General features: G+C 39.4%; 1 protein-coding gene across 3 annotated transcripts in view; it reads left to right on the forward strand.

The window, feature by feature from the left end:
- ZRANB1 (zinc finger RANBP2-type containing 1) overlaps positions 1-16,858 on the forward strand; it is a 78,024-nt gene that overhangs the window by 47,179 nt on the left and 13,987 nt on the right. For 2 of the 3 annotated variants that reach the window (XM_088842414.1, XM_088842415.1), the window contains 3 exons: positions 7,757-7,944; positions 13,109-13,262; positions 15,674-15,745. In XM_088842414.1, coding sequence (XP_088698540.1) covers positions 7,757-7,944; positions 13,109-13,262; positions 15,674-15,745 — 414 coding nt within the window. Of the gene's footprint in view, positions 1-3,672; positions 3,795-7,756; positions 7,945-13,108; positions 13,263-15,673; positions 15,746-16,858 lie in introns of all 3 variants that reach the window. The other variant, XM_088842416.1, reaches the window with a different exon arrangement.

A 16,858-nucleotide genomic window follows, 5' to 3' on the forward strand; every position in this document is an offset into this window, starting at 1 on the left:
ATTTCATTTATATGCCTCACTTTGTCTATTCATTTGTTGATGGACATAGCGATATTTTCTTGTTTTGTCAAACTTGACATTATATACTGACTTCCTTTATGAGTTTGATTCATTTTTAAATAATAAAAGCAGAGAATTGTAGAATATGTCAGAGGTAAGAGACGCTATGAAGAAAATACAGTTTATGCTATCTATAGAAGAAATCTTTCATGTGTGTGTGTTTTGTGGATCTTGAGTATTTTCAGTTTTTAATATTTTTATGTAAATGAAATAATTACATTCCTTTCTTGTTGAAGTTTACGTTTTGAAGTAATTAAAATATTTTCATTAAAAAAAATTGGTGTGTGCTATGACTTTGAGTTGCTGTACTTTGTTAACCTAGCTCTTATTACTGGCCTTTGATTTATTTGGAAATTTTTTATTCTCATAATGTTTTGAGGAATAAAATTGTCAGCATTTCTGATACTTTTCTTAGGTCCCCAGAAATGGGATAATAGGATCAAATGATGTAAATGTGTCAGAGGTATTTTTTGCATATTAGTAAATTGCTTCCTGGAAGGACTGGACTGGTTATATTCTCATCACTGTAAGAGACTGCTTGTAAAGCTGTACCTTTGCTGATGTTTGTTATTGAAAGAAGCAAGCTATCTCATTTAGTCAGTCATTTGTATTTTTTTCTGTGAATTGGTTTATGTCTTTTGTCTATTCTTTGTGATTTTATGAAGTTGTATGAAGTCTTTGTGAATATAATGTTTATATTACAGATATGTACCAATTATGTTTGTTGAACATTTTCTTTACCTTTTTTTGTGGGGAGAGTTACAGCATTTTGTCTTTCACCGTCTTTTTTTTTAAACTGAGAATTAAAATGTTTTTTCCAGGTAATTCCCATTTTGATTTATTAAATTCTCCTTTGATTTGGGTAGTTCTGTCTTATATAAAATAATTCTGCTTCATTTGTTTTGAGGCTCTTGATTTTGATTTTTGTTTTTTATATCAGTATCGCACTTCTGCTTAAACAATTATGGCTTTATTAGGGATCTTAAAATCTCAGAGGCAAATGTTCAACCTGTTCCACCCTTCCACTGTTTTTCAGAGTTGTCTTAATTTTCACCTTTTCTTTTTCCATTCATGTACACATTCAGACGATCATTGAGTGTGCTCCCAAGCACTCAGAAAAAAGTCAGGGCTCTCAGTAAGTTTGTGGTCTGGTCAGTGTAGTTTGATAATTTCAGGAGAGGAAATAAAGGAGGCTAGAGCAGTAAGTATGTACCCTAATCCCATTGGGAAATTTGGAGAGGACTTTGAGGAAGAGATGACATCTAAGCCAGAACCTTAGAAGAGGGAAAAGAGTGTTTCTGTCAAAGGGAATTGATTTCATTAAGACCCCAGAGGCTAGAGAGCATGGCCCATCCATTCAGTTGAAGTCTGCAGGTTGGAGTGTAGAATGGGAGCTGTGAGAGAGATGGCTGTAGGGTAATAATGCTGGACCTTTCAAGGCCTCTTAATCTGGTTAAAGATTTTAGCTCTTAGTGTAAGGGCAGTAAATTCGTGAAGCGTTCCATATTTTTCACTGACTCTGTGGACATGAGTTTGAGTGAACTCCCGGAGTTGGTGATGGACAGGGAGGCCTGGCGTGCTGTGATTCATGGGGTCGCGGAGAGTCAGACACGACTGAGCGACTGAACTGAACTGAACTGAACTGTAAGGGCAGTGGTAAACATTTGGAAGGGGACTGCCTTCATCTGATGTGTGGTTGGGAAGCTTATTCCAGTCATCATCTAGAGACTAGATTGGGAGGGGGCAGCACTGGAGGCAGACAGATCATTTAGAAGGAAATTATGGCAGTTCAGATAAGAAAGAGTGCACCCTTGAGCTGAGGTTGAGACAGTGGTGGATGGAATAAGGAGGATATATTTGAGAGAGACTTTACAAAGGTAGGATGGATAAAACTTGAAAGAATTGATACTGGAGTTGAGGCGAGAATTAAGAAAGATACTTGGGTTTTTGGCATGGACACTTGGGTTGGCTGACAGTATCATTTTTCCGAGACATCGAAGACATGAAGTTCTGTTTTAGGCATGCTATAGTGAGGATGTCTAATGAGTTGTTGAACATATGGGCTTGAAACTTTTGGGAAAAATTTACCACTCAGTTTTATGTGGATTTTTCTGTGGATTGTTGTGGGGCCCTAAGTGTTTACTGAAGCTGTGGAACCTTCTCTTGCAGTAGCAAATTATAGCAACTTCCTTGTTTTGTGCTTCTTTCTGAGGACCTTATCAGGATGAACTGATATCTTTTCCAATCTGATGATTCTCTTCTATCAATATTTTGGCTGGAAGAAGAGTTATGTGGACGTAATCTGAAAAGTATAAAGTTATGCCATGAGGGGTTTTCTTTTATCTCTCTGCCCCTTTTAAAATGCTTATTTACCCTCTAATTTTCTCACTTGTAGAAGAGAGTAGCTAGACTTCGTCTAATAGTCTAATTCAGTTCCTCTGAGAAGGCTGATCTAAAATGGTATAACTTTAAACATCTAATGATTAGTTTTAAATTTGGCCAGGATAGTTTGACAGTAGATCAGATGAAATTTTTTCTTGAAGAACTTTAATATCCCTTCAGTTGACTTTTTGATAACATTTTAAGTAACCTTTCTAATTGGAACTCACGTTCATTTTTAACCCATTAACTTTGGTCCTCATCTCTGATCACCTTTCCACCCTTCCATTGTGCTTTTAGCAGTAATTCTTCCTGCATGGCAAGATCTTCTTTCTTCTGTAGGTATCTGTCAGTTCAGGTATTTTTTTGGTGACTGTGGGGATTTATATTTCCATGGCAGTTATCAAAGATGTAAGGGGTGAGAGCTCGAAAGTGTCAACTGCATTTATCGTCACTTGTGATTAATAATAGAACATTTAAAGGTGTTCCTTAGATTATTCTTTTGACTTCCCTATCATTTAAATTCATTTTTCTAAAGAGGATGTATCTGGGAGTTCCCTGGTTAGTGGTTAGGATTCTCAGCCTTCACTGCTGTAGCCCGGGTTCAGTCCTTGATTGGGAAATGGAGCCCACAGGCCACACAACACAGACAAAAATAGAGAGGATCTTTTCATAATGAAGTAAGTTTATTGAATGAATTGAATAGAAATTCATCTTGATAAAGTGTAGATTCAATTAAGAATTTGTTTCCAATTTATAATTTTCACATCTTGGTTTTTTGAAAAGGTATTGTTTATTAGCACTATTCTAGGAATAGAAATGGTAGATTTTGACTTGTTGCCATTGGTTATTATGTGAAAAATGCATCTAGAAGGTGATTTGTTTGGTCTGCTCAAACTGTTTTTGGGATTGACACGAACTTGCATGTACTTAAGATACACCTAAAAATATTGAGGTCATTTTATTTAAAAAACAGCTTCTATTTATTTGAGTATTGAAAGTGATGGCTATGTCTGTCTTAAGTTCATCTTTGAACTGTAGCCAAATGGTTAGGAGTCTGAAGAACTGGGTGGTCAAGTTTCCTTTTTAGTATGCAAAGACAGTTAAGGGAATTAGACTCCGAGTAGAGGAAAACTGTCCAGACATTGTAGCCACCAACATCTGCATCTTTCTACTGACCAGAGTAAAGGGCATTCTGAACATTACCACTTAAAGCTAACTTTTCTCTTTAAGGGCTCCTGAAATTGTGCCAGCTGACTCCAAGTCCACCCTCACCCCACAGCATAAAGCTTGCTGTGATGTCACAGCTACCATAGAACTCCAGGGTAGTGTTGAGCTGGCCCATGTGGGCTCAGGTAAGTCCTGGCTTTTTTTTTACCATTTGGCATTCTTTTCAAAGTTAGTTACCATTATGATTTTATGTCAAAAGAAACAAGGCAAAACTTTGAAAACTGTGCCATATATGGGGGAAAAAATAAGTCTGTTTTCTAAATATCTATGAGCCAGCTCCATATTCTAACCAACGGAGTTCCATAGTAGCTGTGAAGTCCTCCGTGAGTTGTGACCTGTGACTTCAGAATGTTAAATTCAACTCCTGGCCCACCTTGCGGAACAGTATGAGGTTTTTTTTCCTTCTTGTTTTTCGCTTTACTTATTCTCAGGTCTCTGTTTTTAAAAGTATTTTAACTTTATCAGTAACTGTGTACCACCACTTAGCTAGTTGTGTGTTTCAATCAATTTTGAATGCGAAACGGTATGGCCAATTAGTTTTATAAAGTTAATCTTCTTTAGCTCTCTTTTTAATTAGTTTTCATAACATGGGCTTCCCTGGTGGCTCAGAAAGTAGAGAATCTACCTGCAGTGCAGGAGACCTGGGTTCAGTCCCTGGGTTGGAAAGATCTCCTGGAGGAGGGAATGACTACCCACTCCAGTATTCTTGCCTGGAGAATTTTATGGACAGAGGAGCCTGGTGGGCAACAGTCCATGACGTCGTAAAGAGTCAGACACGACTGAGTGACTAACGCTTTCACTTTCACTTGGAGTAGGAGGGGACAGAGTGTGTAATATACGTTTGTTAAATTTTCAGACCAGCATATTACAGAGAAAGAAGCTTCCGTTAACTGTTGGAGTTAGTCTGAGATGTCAGTAACCTAGAAAGCTTGTATACGTTACCTATTTCTATTCTGCTGGAACTTTCCCATTTTTTCCTGGTCTTTGTTGCATTAAGTGAGGTTTTACCACTTAGACTTATTTACTGTATTTTCCTGCCTACCACTTCTTTTACCTTCTTCCTGCTTTCCTTTTATCTCCTAATGTTAAAAGGTGGTAAAAATGTTATGTGAAGGACTCAAAGACATTTTCTTAGTTGCTTTGCATATAATCTGATGCTTTTTTCTCCCTAAGAAATCAAGTGGTAGCTAAAACTTAAATTATCTCAGTATAGGCCAGATCCTTTAGGCACCGTGTTCACAGTGAAAACCCATCTGTGAAGAAACTTTAATCACTAGCTCCTCTTGAGCAGTGTGTAAGTGATATACAACAAACATTTGGACAGTTCATTGACGTTCTTGTGAAATTTGATTTGTAATAAATTTACTGATCTTTTGTAGCCCAGAATTCACCAGTAACCGAAACTATAAGCTCTTAATTATGGTTAATGAAAATAATGGAATTATGTATTCCTAAAATACTAGACAATGAAGTATTTTTCTTTTAAATATTATTTTGTCCCTGTAGTTGAATTTGTATTTTTCGTGTTCTGGAAAGTTTGGAAATTTATTTTATGCTGTGAAGAACAGAGTACAAGATCTCTGTTCACCTTCATTTTCTGCCCTCCTGTGAATATTCCAGGCTAGGCGCAGCAGCATTTCCCATTTGCAGTTTAACGCAGAGCTTGTGGTCAGGGGAAATAATTGTTTTTGAGATCTTGGATTAGGCCAAATAGAAATCAGTTTGTATGTATATATGTCAGCTTTATTGAGATGTAATCCACATACCATGCAGTTCATCATTGGAAGTCTTGGTTTTGGTAAAATACACTAAGTTTGAAGGCACACTGTAAGTCATAATTCCAAAGCACAACTGCTGAGTTTGTTGTGCTGTTTGGTCTGTACCCCTCCCCATCTTTGACTAGCTAATTAGTTTCTGGTTACAGAAATCCTTCAGAAACATTAGAGAGGAAATGAATTCTTGAGCATGTATTTCTGAGGTGAGATCCTTCCAGGCATCAGCTGTGTGATGAATTAACTAAAAATAGTGAAGACAGCAATTTAGAAGATCTCTTCCTCTTTTTGCAGGTAAATTGATCAGACTTTTGGTCCTTTTGTTGCTTTTGAAAGTTCTTAGAACATTTTTTATATCACACAAAATTTTATAGATGCATATAATTTTAGGTTTAAGCTAAAACCTGTAAAAGGTACAGTGGTACTGCACCTAGGAGTAGTTAATAGCTTTGCTAGAGCTGAAGTGAAAAGTTGTTGCCTTCGTAAGGAAGTAGTGTATACATGAAAAATGGAACAGGCCATGTTCAGTTAAAAAAAAAAGCTGCGTTAAATTATTCAAAATGTTATGAACCCATCTAGATTATTCTCATCTGTTCGTTCAGACAGGTAGATTTTAGGTTTCTGTGTCTGATCGCCAGGCTTGCTCTTTTGAGAAGTCCATCTCCTTTTATCTCATGCCAGCTATATTACGTTTCAGCCCTGATGACGTCTCCAAGGTGCTGTGCCTCAGAAGGTTTTGTTGAAGTCCTTTATGTATTGGAGTGGGGGCTACAGCTGTCCTTAGGTGTTTATGTTGAGGAATGTATTAACCTATATTGCTGTGAAATAAAAAATTATCTAGGAAGGTATTATCATTTGAAACCATGGGTTCTTAACCTGAAAAATGTTGTGTTTCAGGGGTTGGGGGTCATCTTTCTGGGGAGAGGATCTATTTTTGCAGAATGGATCTTTGATCCCAGAGTTGGAAAACTTTGAAGCTGGCTTTTTATGGCTCACAAAAATGATGAAGGGCTGTTTTGAGTATAGGAATCATGTTTTTACGTTTCTCACATTGCCTGGCATATTGCTCTGGGTGTCATGGGCATTCAGTGAATGTGGGAATTATCATTTTAAAGCTTTGTTATTTTTAATAATGGGGGAGATTGTTGCATTGAACCAGTCTATTACACTTTATGGAACAAGTCTTATTTATCTAATTCCTAATTCAAGATAGCAGTTTAAAATGCAAGTATACTAAGAAATATTTTTAGCTAGTAGTAGCATTTTATGTAACACATTTTTCTTGATGTAATTTAGGAAACATGTAGTCCTGCAGTCTTGGGGTGTGTGTATGTGTGTGTGTACCACTATTTGTGGTAAATGTGAAGCCAACCTGCACCTTCATTTTTTTGCCAAGGTTATTTGCTAATTATTCATAGATACACTGTACTTACTAAATAAGATTTCTGTTATTACCTAACATTAATTTGTGTTAATAATAATAACATGGTTTAATGGAAACAGAAAGTTCTTTATGGATTTGGGAAAATTGGAAATTTGTTTTGTACCTCTACCCCCAGCTGGTTTATCGCATTTTGTTTTAGCGTATTTCTATTCAGAATTATCTAGCTCAAGTTTTGCTGTGTTAATAATTTAATAATTCTTAATGGGTATAAGGAAGACTTGACTGAGAAATTCTGAAATCAAAGTATTGCTAACTTTTACTTACATTAAACATTTATTTTAACTGCTTATTGTCTCAGTTAACAGCAACGTGGAAGGAAGGCTCAGCGTTTACTTTGATTCAACTTTAAAAATGCAGCATAGGGACACCCCTGGTGGTCCAGTGGTTAGGATTTGGCGCTTCTGCTGCCATGGACCTGGGTTTGATCCCTGGAGGGGAACTAAGTCCCTGCAGAGCCACTCAGCGCAGCCGTAAAAAGGGAGGGGGCGGGACCTGCCCAACAGCAGCAAGCACGTCCTTGTCTCCTTGGTTTCTGCGGAGCCAGGACCAGAAAACAGAGCTTTAATGTCTTCACACTAGACGGTTGATCTTTGATCCTCTTAATATATTCTAATAGTTTCTCTAAACTTTACCAGAGCATGGAGCCAGCACTAATGGGTTAGTAAGTGCCCAGCTAGGCAGTTCTTATTCTGGAAGGAAATGGAAGGGAAAGGAATACGCTGCAATTTCCTTTGTATTCTTTAGGACATTTGAATGATGCCCAGGGATCCAGGAAACACAGAGAATCAGAGTTTTGAGTGACTGCTACAGGTTTGTGCTTTTTGAAGAAAAATAGAATTAAACTTGTTTTCTGTCCTGATGCTTGTTTTAGGTGTTGTAGAAGGTGATTTAGCTGCTATTGAAGCTTACAAATCTTCGGGAGGGGACATTGCCCGCCAGCTCACTGCAGATGAAGTCCGCTTGCTGAATCGCCCTTCTGCTTTCGATGTTGGCTATACTCTGGTACATCTGGCAATACGTTTTCAGAGGCAGGATATGCTAGCAATATTGCTTACAGAGGTGAGTGTGGCATGCTGATTAAATATTCTTTTATATGAAGGAAATGTGTTCTTTAGTTTTCATTTTTGATGTTTTAATATTTCTCAGTTTTAAATGTTATAGATTTGATCAGCCCTCTTTTAAAAATGACATTTAAAATTAAGAGACTTCAACAGAAGGGATATGTGTTTTTTAAAACAGGACATTTTGCCACAATGATTGAGTCACATGTTTGATTTTAAAAAACCCGAAATGTGTCAGTCATTCATTCAGCTAACAAGTATTTACTGAGTACTTACCATATTGAGGGCACTGGGCATAAAGGGGTGCCATGGTGAGGGCACTGTCTTCTCCTCCAGTGAGTCTCCAGTTCCAGTGATTCTGTACGCTGCAGTTTCATAGGTGTAAGTGCTGGGTGCTGTGGGGAGTGCTTGAGAATGTGTTTTGCGGCATCTTACGTACCTTCTTACCCACAGCAGGTAATGTCTTAGCTGAGATCTGAAGGAGCAGGATGAGTTAGCTTCAAAATAGGTGGAGATGAGAAAGGCATTGAAATTAAAAGACGCTTACTCCTTGGAAGGAAAGTTATGACCAACCTTGATAATATATTAAAAAGCAGAGACATTACTTTGCCAACAAAGGTCCGTCTAGTCAAGGCTATGGTTTTTCCCGTGGTCATGTATGGATGTGAGAGTTGGACTGTGAAGAAAGCTGATCACCGAAGAATTGATGCTTTTAAACTGTGATGTTGGAGAAGACTCTTGAGAGTCACTTGTACCGCAAGGAGATCCAACCAGTCCATTCTAAGGGAGATCGATCCTGGGTGTTCATTGGAGGGACTGTTGCTGAAGCTGCAATACTTTGGCCACCTCATGCGACGAGTTGACTCATTGGAAAAGACTCTGATGCTAGGAAAGGTTGGGGGCGGGAGGAGAAGGGGACGACGGAGAATGAGACGGCTGGATGGCATCACCGACTCTGTGGACATGAGTTTGAGTGAGCTCCGGGAGTTGGTGATGGACAGGGAGGCCTGGCGTGCTGTGATTCATGGGGTCGCGGAGAGTCGGACACGACCGAGCGACTGAACTGAACTGAACTGAGAAAGGCATTGAGGAAGCTATTCAGAGGCAGGGCTGGTGATGTTTGTGGTGATTTCGGAGCTGGTGGGTAGCTCAGTGTGGTTGTGTGGTGGATGGGAAGTGAGAGAGACAAGTAGGGGATGCAGTGTGAAGGATCTTCTGGGTCAAAGAAATAGAAGATTATTCTGAGGGCAGTTAAAGGCTTTGAAGGGTTGGGTAGAGGGACAGCGGAGTGACAAGATCAGAGTGTTTTGGCTGCTGGAATTAGAGACGGGCAAGCCTGGTCAGGATACTGCAGTGATGCTGGCAGGAGTTCTGCTGGGACAGTAATGGCAGTGCTGGTTTGAGGGAGGTGCTGAAGATGCTGGCAGAATTAAGTGGATGGAGTGGCTGTGGGGAGTCATGGTTGGTGGGGGTCAAAGTGGCTTTTGGGTTTCTAGATTAGATAACTTGGTAGATGTTACAAGTAACCGAGGTTGGAGTGAATTAATTAGGATGTGACTGTCTCATCCAGGTAATTTTTTTTTTTTTGATAAGAGAAATAGGGTAAAAGTGCAGAGTGTTCTATTAGTTGTGGATTCAAATCCGTTATGCTCAGTATACTCCTGTGTATGCTTGTTTGCATATTTGAACTCTCTAGTATCTGGAAACATTTAGGCACAAAGCATAAAGTGGGAGGAGCGGTTAAGAAATATGAATGTTAGGTAGAAGCATGATTGAGATGGCTTGCCATTGTGTTTAGTTTGCTGAGAGTCCAGTTAAACCAGGGGCAAGGTAGGGCTTGAGAGACAGTCGTGCTGAAAACAAAGGGCAGGCTTACTGAAGATAGGGCTTCCCTGGTGGCTCAGATGATAAAGAATCTGCCTTTAATGCAGGAGACCTGAATTCGATCCCCAGGTTGGGAAGACTCCCTGGTGAAGGGAATGGCAACCCACTCCAGTATTCTTGCCTGGAGAATCCCCTGGACAGAGGAGCCTGGTGGGCTACAGTCCATGGGGTCAGAAACAGTCGGACACGACTTAGTGACTGACACACTCTGGAGGCTCAGGGAGAACGGGAAGATTTGAAAGGCGGCTCTGTGATTAGAGAGACTCATGTTCTGGACCGTGGGCTGGAACAGTTAGAGGTAGTTCTGTCATGTCTTGAAGTCTGGCTACACTTGTGTTGTGACACCCAGTTGTGTATCAGATGGGATGGTGTGTGGGGTTACAGTTGCTGGTGGTGGCTGGAGACAAGAAGAAGGCAGCTGTGAACCAAGATGCACGTCTTTAGTGGTGTGCTTCCCAGGTGGCTCAGTGTTAAAGAATCCACCTGCTAATGCAGGAAACGTGGATTTGAGCCCTGGGTTGGGAAGATCCCCTGGAGAGGGAAATGGCAACCCATTCCAGTATTCTTGCCTGAGGAATCCCATGGACAGAGGAGCCTGGCGGGTTACAGTCTGTGGGGTCTCAAGAAGTCGGACAGAACTTGGCAACTAAGCAGCAGTGGCGGGTTCCCCTCCGGCTGGTAGAGGAGTCTGAGAAGGTTCTGGGGAGACTGGTGTAAGCCATCAGCCTCTTAAGAGCATTCTGAGGACTAACAGTGGGAAGACAGTAGAACCCCAGTGTATTTATTTACAGCTGGGTAACAAATCCCCTCAAAACTTAGCAGCTTACGACAACGAACACCTGTTATCACAGTTTTTGAGAGTAAGGAATCCAGGAGCAGCTTAACTGAATGATTTTGGCTCAAGGTCTCATGAGGTTCCAGATTGCCAGGGCTACCGTTGTCAAGAGGCTTGACTGGGGCTAGAGGCTGTGGTTCTAAGTACACTTACGTGGGTGTTGGCAGGAGGCTTCAGGTCCTTGTCCTGTGGGCCTGTCTCTAGGGCTGCGTGTCATGTGCTGGCTGGTCTCTCCTTGAGAGAATGAGTGAGGTGGAAACCGCAGTGTCTTTCCTGAATAGCCTCATGGAGGAAGTGACGCCCCATCATTTCTGCCATATTCTGTGATACACATGGGCCAGCCCTGGCACGCACCATGGGGGAGGTGGAGAGGACGCTTGTTCTAGGGAAAGAAGAGACTCGGTGGTGGGATTTAGTCTCCGTGGTGTGGGCACTCCACAGGGCAGAATTGCGGGGGCTGGTAGGAGACTGGGGCGGGGAGAGCGTGCGTCTGGGCTGAGGGCTGTGTCTGCAGACAGGGCACAGAGCCAGCCAGGGGCTTCGGGGATGAGACCAGGAGAGCGCTACAGTTTGGGAATGTGTACCTGGGGCTGGGGGCTTACTTAATTGGATTTTAAATCATGAGCCCTGTTTGTAGTCTGGTGGAATAAATGGACTTCTTTTCAAACTGTTGTTTTTATATATATAAAATAGAAAATAGGTTTGCAAAGGAAATCGGTTACATTGAAATATATAGTTGTCAGAATATTAAATTTGTGGTGTATAAGAACATGCATTTTAAATGTAGGCAAGTGAAATGAACTATGTAAATTTAATTGAACTTCCTGTTCTAGTTCATGGACCCTTCCCAAGTTCATGGGCCCTAAATTAGCTAGTAGGCTAAGGAGCTGATGGAGAGTCATGAGGCTGAAGAGGCTAGGAGATAAGGGGCAGGCTTCAGGGGCACGTGCTTAAGGATGGTGGCGGGAGGAGAGGTTTAGCAGTCAGTCACTAGCTCTAAGGTTTCTTTTGGGGTGTTCAGTGTTCAAAATCTCTCCAGGATTTTGCAAAGGGGCTGAGGGTTAGCAGTTTTGAAAAAGCTATTTTTGAGTTTACTTTTGAGATCCATTTTAATGCTGTTACTTGAGAAATAGTTATATTCTGAAAACATTTAATATTTTTCCACTGTTTGTTGCTTAGGTTGGGCTCGTGGAGTTCAGGTGTGGTGACAACTTCACCGTCAATGTTAATCCTGGCCAGTAATGTTTAGAACTGAATTTTCATGCAGGCGTTTTCAGAAGGGGATGTCTGATGGTCGTGATATGGGTATGCAGGGTGTTTGAAACACTGTTCACTTACCTAAGTAGTAATTACAGTTAAGTGTGTCCACATATGTTATGTGGATGACAGTATCATAAGACTTTGTGTGTGGCTTTATTGGAAGATCTGCTGCTCCAAGCCCCACTTGTGACTGGAAGTCTGTTCATGAAGGCTGCCCAGGTTAGTGGCTGCAGCTGTAGTGACAGTGGAGGGTCACAGCAGACTCACTTCCTCTCGAGTAGATGGATGCTCACTCACCTTGGGTTTCAGGATTCTCTGTGTGTAGCTTTCCTGAGCTCCACAGAGGAATACAGCTTCAGTGTCAGGTAATGCCTTTTCATCCTTTGTTGTTGCTCATCGTTGTGAACAGACAGGGAAGCTCTTGCTCAGGTTTCATTCCTGTTGAGTTGTGCTACTTCAGAGCTTTGTCGTCTGCTCTACACTTGGGGAAGCCAGATGCTTTTTAAAAAATACAAAATTATAGGGACTTCCCTGGTGATCCAGTGGTTAAGTTGCTTCCACTGCAAGCGGTGTGGGTTTGAGCCCTGGTTGGAGAACTAAGATCCTGCATGCAGCTTGGAATGGCCAAAAAAATAGAAAAAAATTTAAAAAAAATAAAAGGATTTTAACAAGTGGGGAGGGATTTAAGGTCATTGGGAACTAATCCTTTAAAAATATCATGCTTGCTTTTAGTCCACGTACTTGAAGTAATTTCTTATAGAGCAGGAGTTTCTACTTTGCTCTTTCTCTGTGAGCTGGAATTCCCTGGTTAAGAATGTTTGTATTAGGGGCCTGATGGTTACTCTTTCTTTGCTTTCTGTACTCATTCCCCCTCCTGTGATGAACCTTTGTGAACAACTCTGTCTTATATACATTTTTATATGCCTGTTTGTATGTTTCCTTGGGATAAACGCCACTAAAAAGTAGAATTACTGAATCGAGAGGGTAAAGCATTTTTATCACTGTTTCTCAGGAAAGTTGTACTGATATATACTGTTGAGGACATAACACCAATGTCTCATATATTTAAAACAAAAACACCTGAAGTTACCGGAAAGTTCTGGTAATTTCTTTTTAATGCTGTTGATTTCTGCTTCCAGTGATAATGAATGAGATGTTGAGGCAAGTTTCTTTTGTATTTAAGGTGTCTCAACAAGCTGCAAAGTGTATTCCCGCAATGGTGTGTCCTGAACTGACAGAGCAGATCCGTCGTGAGATCGCTGCCTCTCTTCACCAGAGAAAGGGGGACTTTGCTTGCTATTTCCTAACTGACCTTGTAACATTTACATTGCCAGCAGGTAACTTCAAATCTCTTTGTGAAAACAAATTTCCACTTTATTAAATTCTTTCAATGTCCGAATGAAAATGATTCTGTTAGAAAACATAGCCATAGTAGATAGTAGCTGTCTTATAGATACAACTTTACTGTCCTGTTTTACTGAAAGTAATCAGTATATAGGCCATTTATAAACTAATGCCAGTGTTCTTGCCTGGAGAATCCCAGGGATGGGGGAGCTTGGTGGGCTTCTGTTTACGGGTTCGCACAGAGTCGGACACCACTGAAGTGACTTAGCAGCATAGAGCTAGAGGAATACAGCAGCTGGTAATAACTGACTTCTTTGTGGGCCTCAGTTATTTTAAAAAATCTGTTTTATCCATTTCTTTTTGTTTTTTTTAGGGTGTTATGAATCAGTTTTTTTCTTTTTCTTTTCACATGTGTTTATTATTTTTAAATTAGATAATTGTTGGTTACCTGATACTAGGAGATAAGATCAGAACATGGGTTTTTGATGGGTAGATACAAATTATTTGAATCAAAGATATTGGCATTCTTTTGAAAGTGTCATTATCACTCATTATGTTAATCTCTACTATATTTGTGAAGCAACTTTTTATTTTCCAGTTCCATGACAAGTGGAAATGTTTTCCAGGTTGTTTTTTCTCAATTGACACTGAGTAAATACACTGAACACCTAAAGTTTCTAAGTAAAACTTAACATTTTGGTTTTGAGTGTTCTGAGCTTTCTATTTTAAGCTTATATTAAGATGTGAGCAGAGTTATTTATAAAATGATAGGAAATTACAACCAGGCCTTTTAAAATTAGACAAATTTCATTTCAAATGCACTCTCTATATATTTAAACTTATTACACTGAGTGATTAGTTTTTATTTTGAATTGAAAATAGTTCTGTAGTTTAAAAAAATGTAACGGTAATCATGCTTTTTACTCTAGACTACTCAATTAGTAAACTGAATAGAGCATAGAGAATTTCAGGAAGATGAGAAAAACAGAAATTTGTGTGCCAAAAGGAATGGTTCATTGACTTTTATAAGAAGATTCTAGTTCTGAGCAGAGATTGAGCGTGGCGGGTGTGGGGCGGCAGAAAACAGACAAACTTTGTTGTTATTTTAACCTAAGTATCAGAGACCTCTGTTGTTCTTCTGTTTTTTCCCCCCCTTTTATATCAGCTATATTAAGTTGTCATTAACACAGAAAATTGTAAGATTTTAGGATACACATTGTGGTGATTTGGGGCTTCCCTGATAGCTCATTTGGTAAAGAATCCACCTGCGATGCAGTTCCTGTTCGGGAAGATCCGCTGGAGAAGGGATAGGCTACCCACTCCAGTATTCTTGGGCTTCCCTTGTGGCTTGGCTGGTAAAGAATTCTCCTGCAATGCTGGAGACCTGGGTTTGATCCCTGGGTTGGGAAGATCCCCTGGAGAAGGGAAAACCTGCCCACTCCAGTATTCTGCCTAGAGATTCTCCATGGTGATTTGATTCACACATAAATTGTGAAAGGATCCCCCCACCCCCACCCAATCTAGTTGATTAACACACTTATTACTTCACCTTGTATTTATCGATTTATATTTTGGGTGAAAACATTTATGTTGTGTTCTCTTAGAGAATTTCACGTGTACAATGCAGGGTTACTGATTATCGTCACTATGCTTTACATTAATTGCTATCCTTCTTCATCTTATGGCTTTCACCAGTTTCTCCCCATCTTTTTTTTTTAAGATCCGTACATAAGTGCTGCCAAGCAGTATTTGTCTTCTTCTGTCGAACTTATTTCACTTAGCGTAACATCTCCAAGGCCCTTCTATGTATTGCAAATGGCACGATTTTTTCTTTCTCATGGCTTAGTAACCCATCTACTTTATATTTATTCACCCAGTGATAGACACTTGGGTTGTTTTCGTATGTTGGCTATTTTGAGTAACACTGCAGCTAGCATGGGGTACAGGTTTGTCATTTGTATTGTCTGTATACCCAGAAGTGAGATGGCTGGATCATACGATAGTTTTATGTTTTTGAGGATCCTCCGTAACATTTTCCATAGTGGCTTCTCGGATTTACATTCCCACCAGTGGTGCACAGGGATTCCCCTTTCTCTGCGTTCTTGTCAGTCTTTGTTAACTCTTGTCTTTTTGATAATAGCAGATTATTATTACTGGTTCAGATGCTTTTCTTTTTACTATTTATAGATAGATCACTGTTTTGATAATGAAGTACAGAAAGGAAATATTCTGCACCTCATATACACAACTCATGAGATACATGCTTGTTTTTTAAAAGACGCAACTTGACAGTCTTCAGTGGAAAGGGAGTTATTTTAGAGGAAGTTACTGTTAGATATTGGCATCAAATTTTTTAAGTTATGAAGCATTTAAAGATTTTTTAAAATAAGGTTTTTCTTTGTAGATATTGAAGACTTGCCTCCAACAGTCCAAGAAAAATTATTTGATGAGGTGCTTGATAGAGATGTTCAGAAAGGTAAGCATGAAACTAATGAGTATAATTTAATTTTTAGTGATTTCAATAAACGTTTTGCTCTGCTTTGTAAGCTTTGGAGTAGTTTGATGTATAGTCATCATATTTTATTTCTTCTTTAAACTGAAAGTGTATAAAGTCCTTAAGAACAGTATTAAGCTGTTAAAACAACTCATTCACAGATCATAACTGTGGAGAGTGAATGAAGGAATAAAAGTGTTAAAATCTTGGTTTTGTGTTTCCTGTTCTAGGATGAGGATTTTTTCATATTAAACATTTTAAGAAAATAAATTATAAAGAATTTAAAAATTAAATGAATTATTCTAGGGCCTCAAGATGTTTCCATTACTTAAAAGGTTTATATTTCAATTGATCAGAATTTCTAGCTGTTTATTAGTATATTACATGTACATTTTTTAACACTTTAGAGAATAGTTTCTTTCTTCCAAGGCTTCCCTGGTGGCTAAGATGGTAAAACATCTGCCTGCAGTGTTGGAGACCCAGGTTCAATCCCTGGGTTGGGAAGATCCCCTGGAAAAGGAAATGGCAGCCCACTCCAGTATTCTTGCTTGGAAAATTCCATGGACTGAGTAGGCTCCTCAGTCCATGGGGTCGCAAAGAGTTGGACGTGACTGAGTGACTTCACTTTCTTTCTTTCTTTCTTCCAAATAGAATATTTCTAAATTGCAGAAGAATGAAACTGAATATGTTATATTTATTTACTTACTTGCTTATTTATTTATATTGAAGTATAGTTGATTTATAATATTGTGTTAATTTTTGCTATATAGCAAAGTGATTCTATTATACTTCAACATGTTCTTTTTTATATTCTTTTCCATTATGGTTTATCACATGATAATTGAATATAGTTCCCTGTGCTATGTATATAATAGGATCTTGTTTATCTATACTATATATACTAGTTTCCATCTACTAACCCCAAACTTCCACCCTATCCCCCCACCAGTCTTGGCAACCACAAGTCTATTCTCTATGTCTGTGAATCTGTTTCCTGGAGAATTTCATTTGTCTCATATTTTAGATTCCACATTCTAAGTGATATCAAATGGTATTTGTCTTTCTGACTTCACTTAGTATGATCATCTCTAGGCC

This window comes from Moschus berezovskii, chromosome 12, assembly GCF_049115385.1.
Source record: "Moschus berezovskii isolate FMDL1 chromosome 12, NW_MosBer_1.0, whole genome shotgun sequence".
In the NCBI taxonomy this organism is placed as follows: domain Eukaryota; kingdom Metazoa; phylum Chordata; class Mammalia; order Artiodactyla; family Moschidae; genus Moschus; species Moschus berezovskii.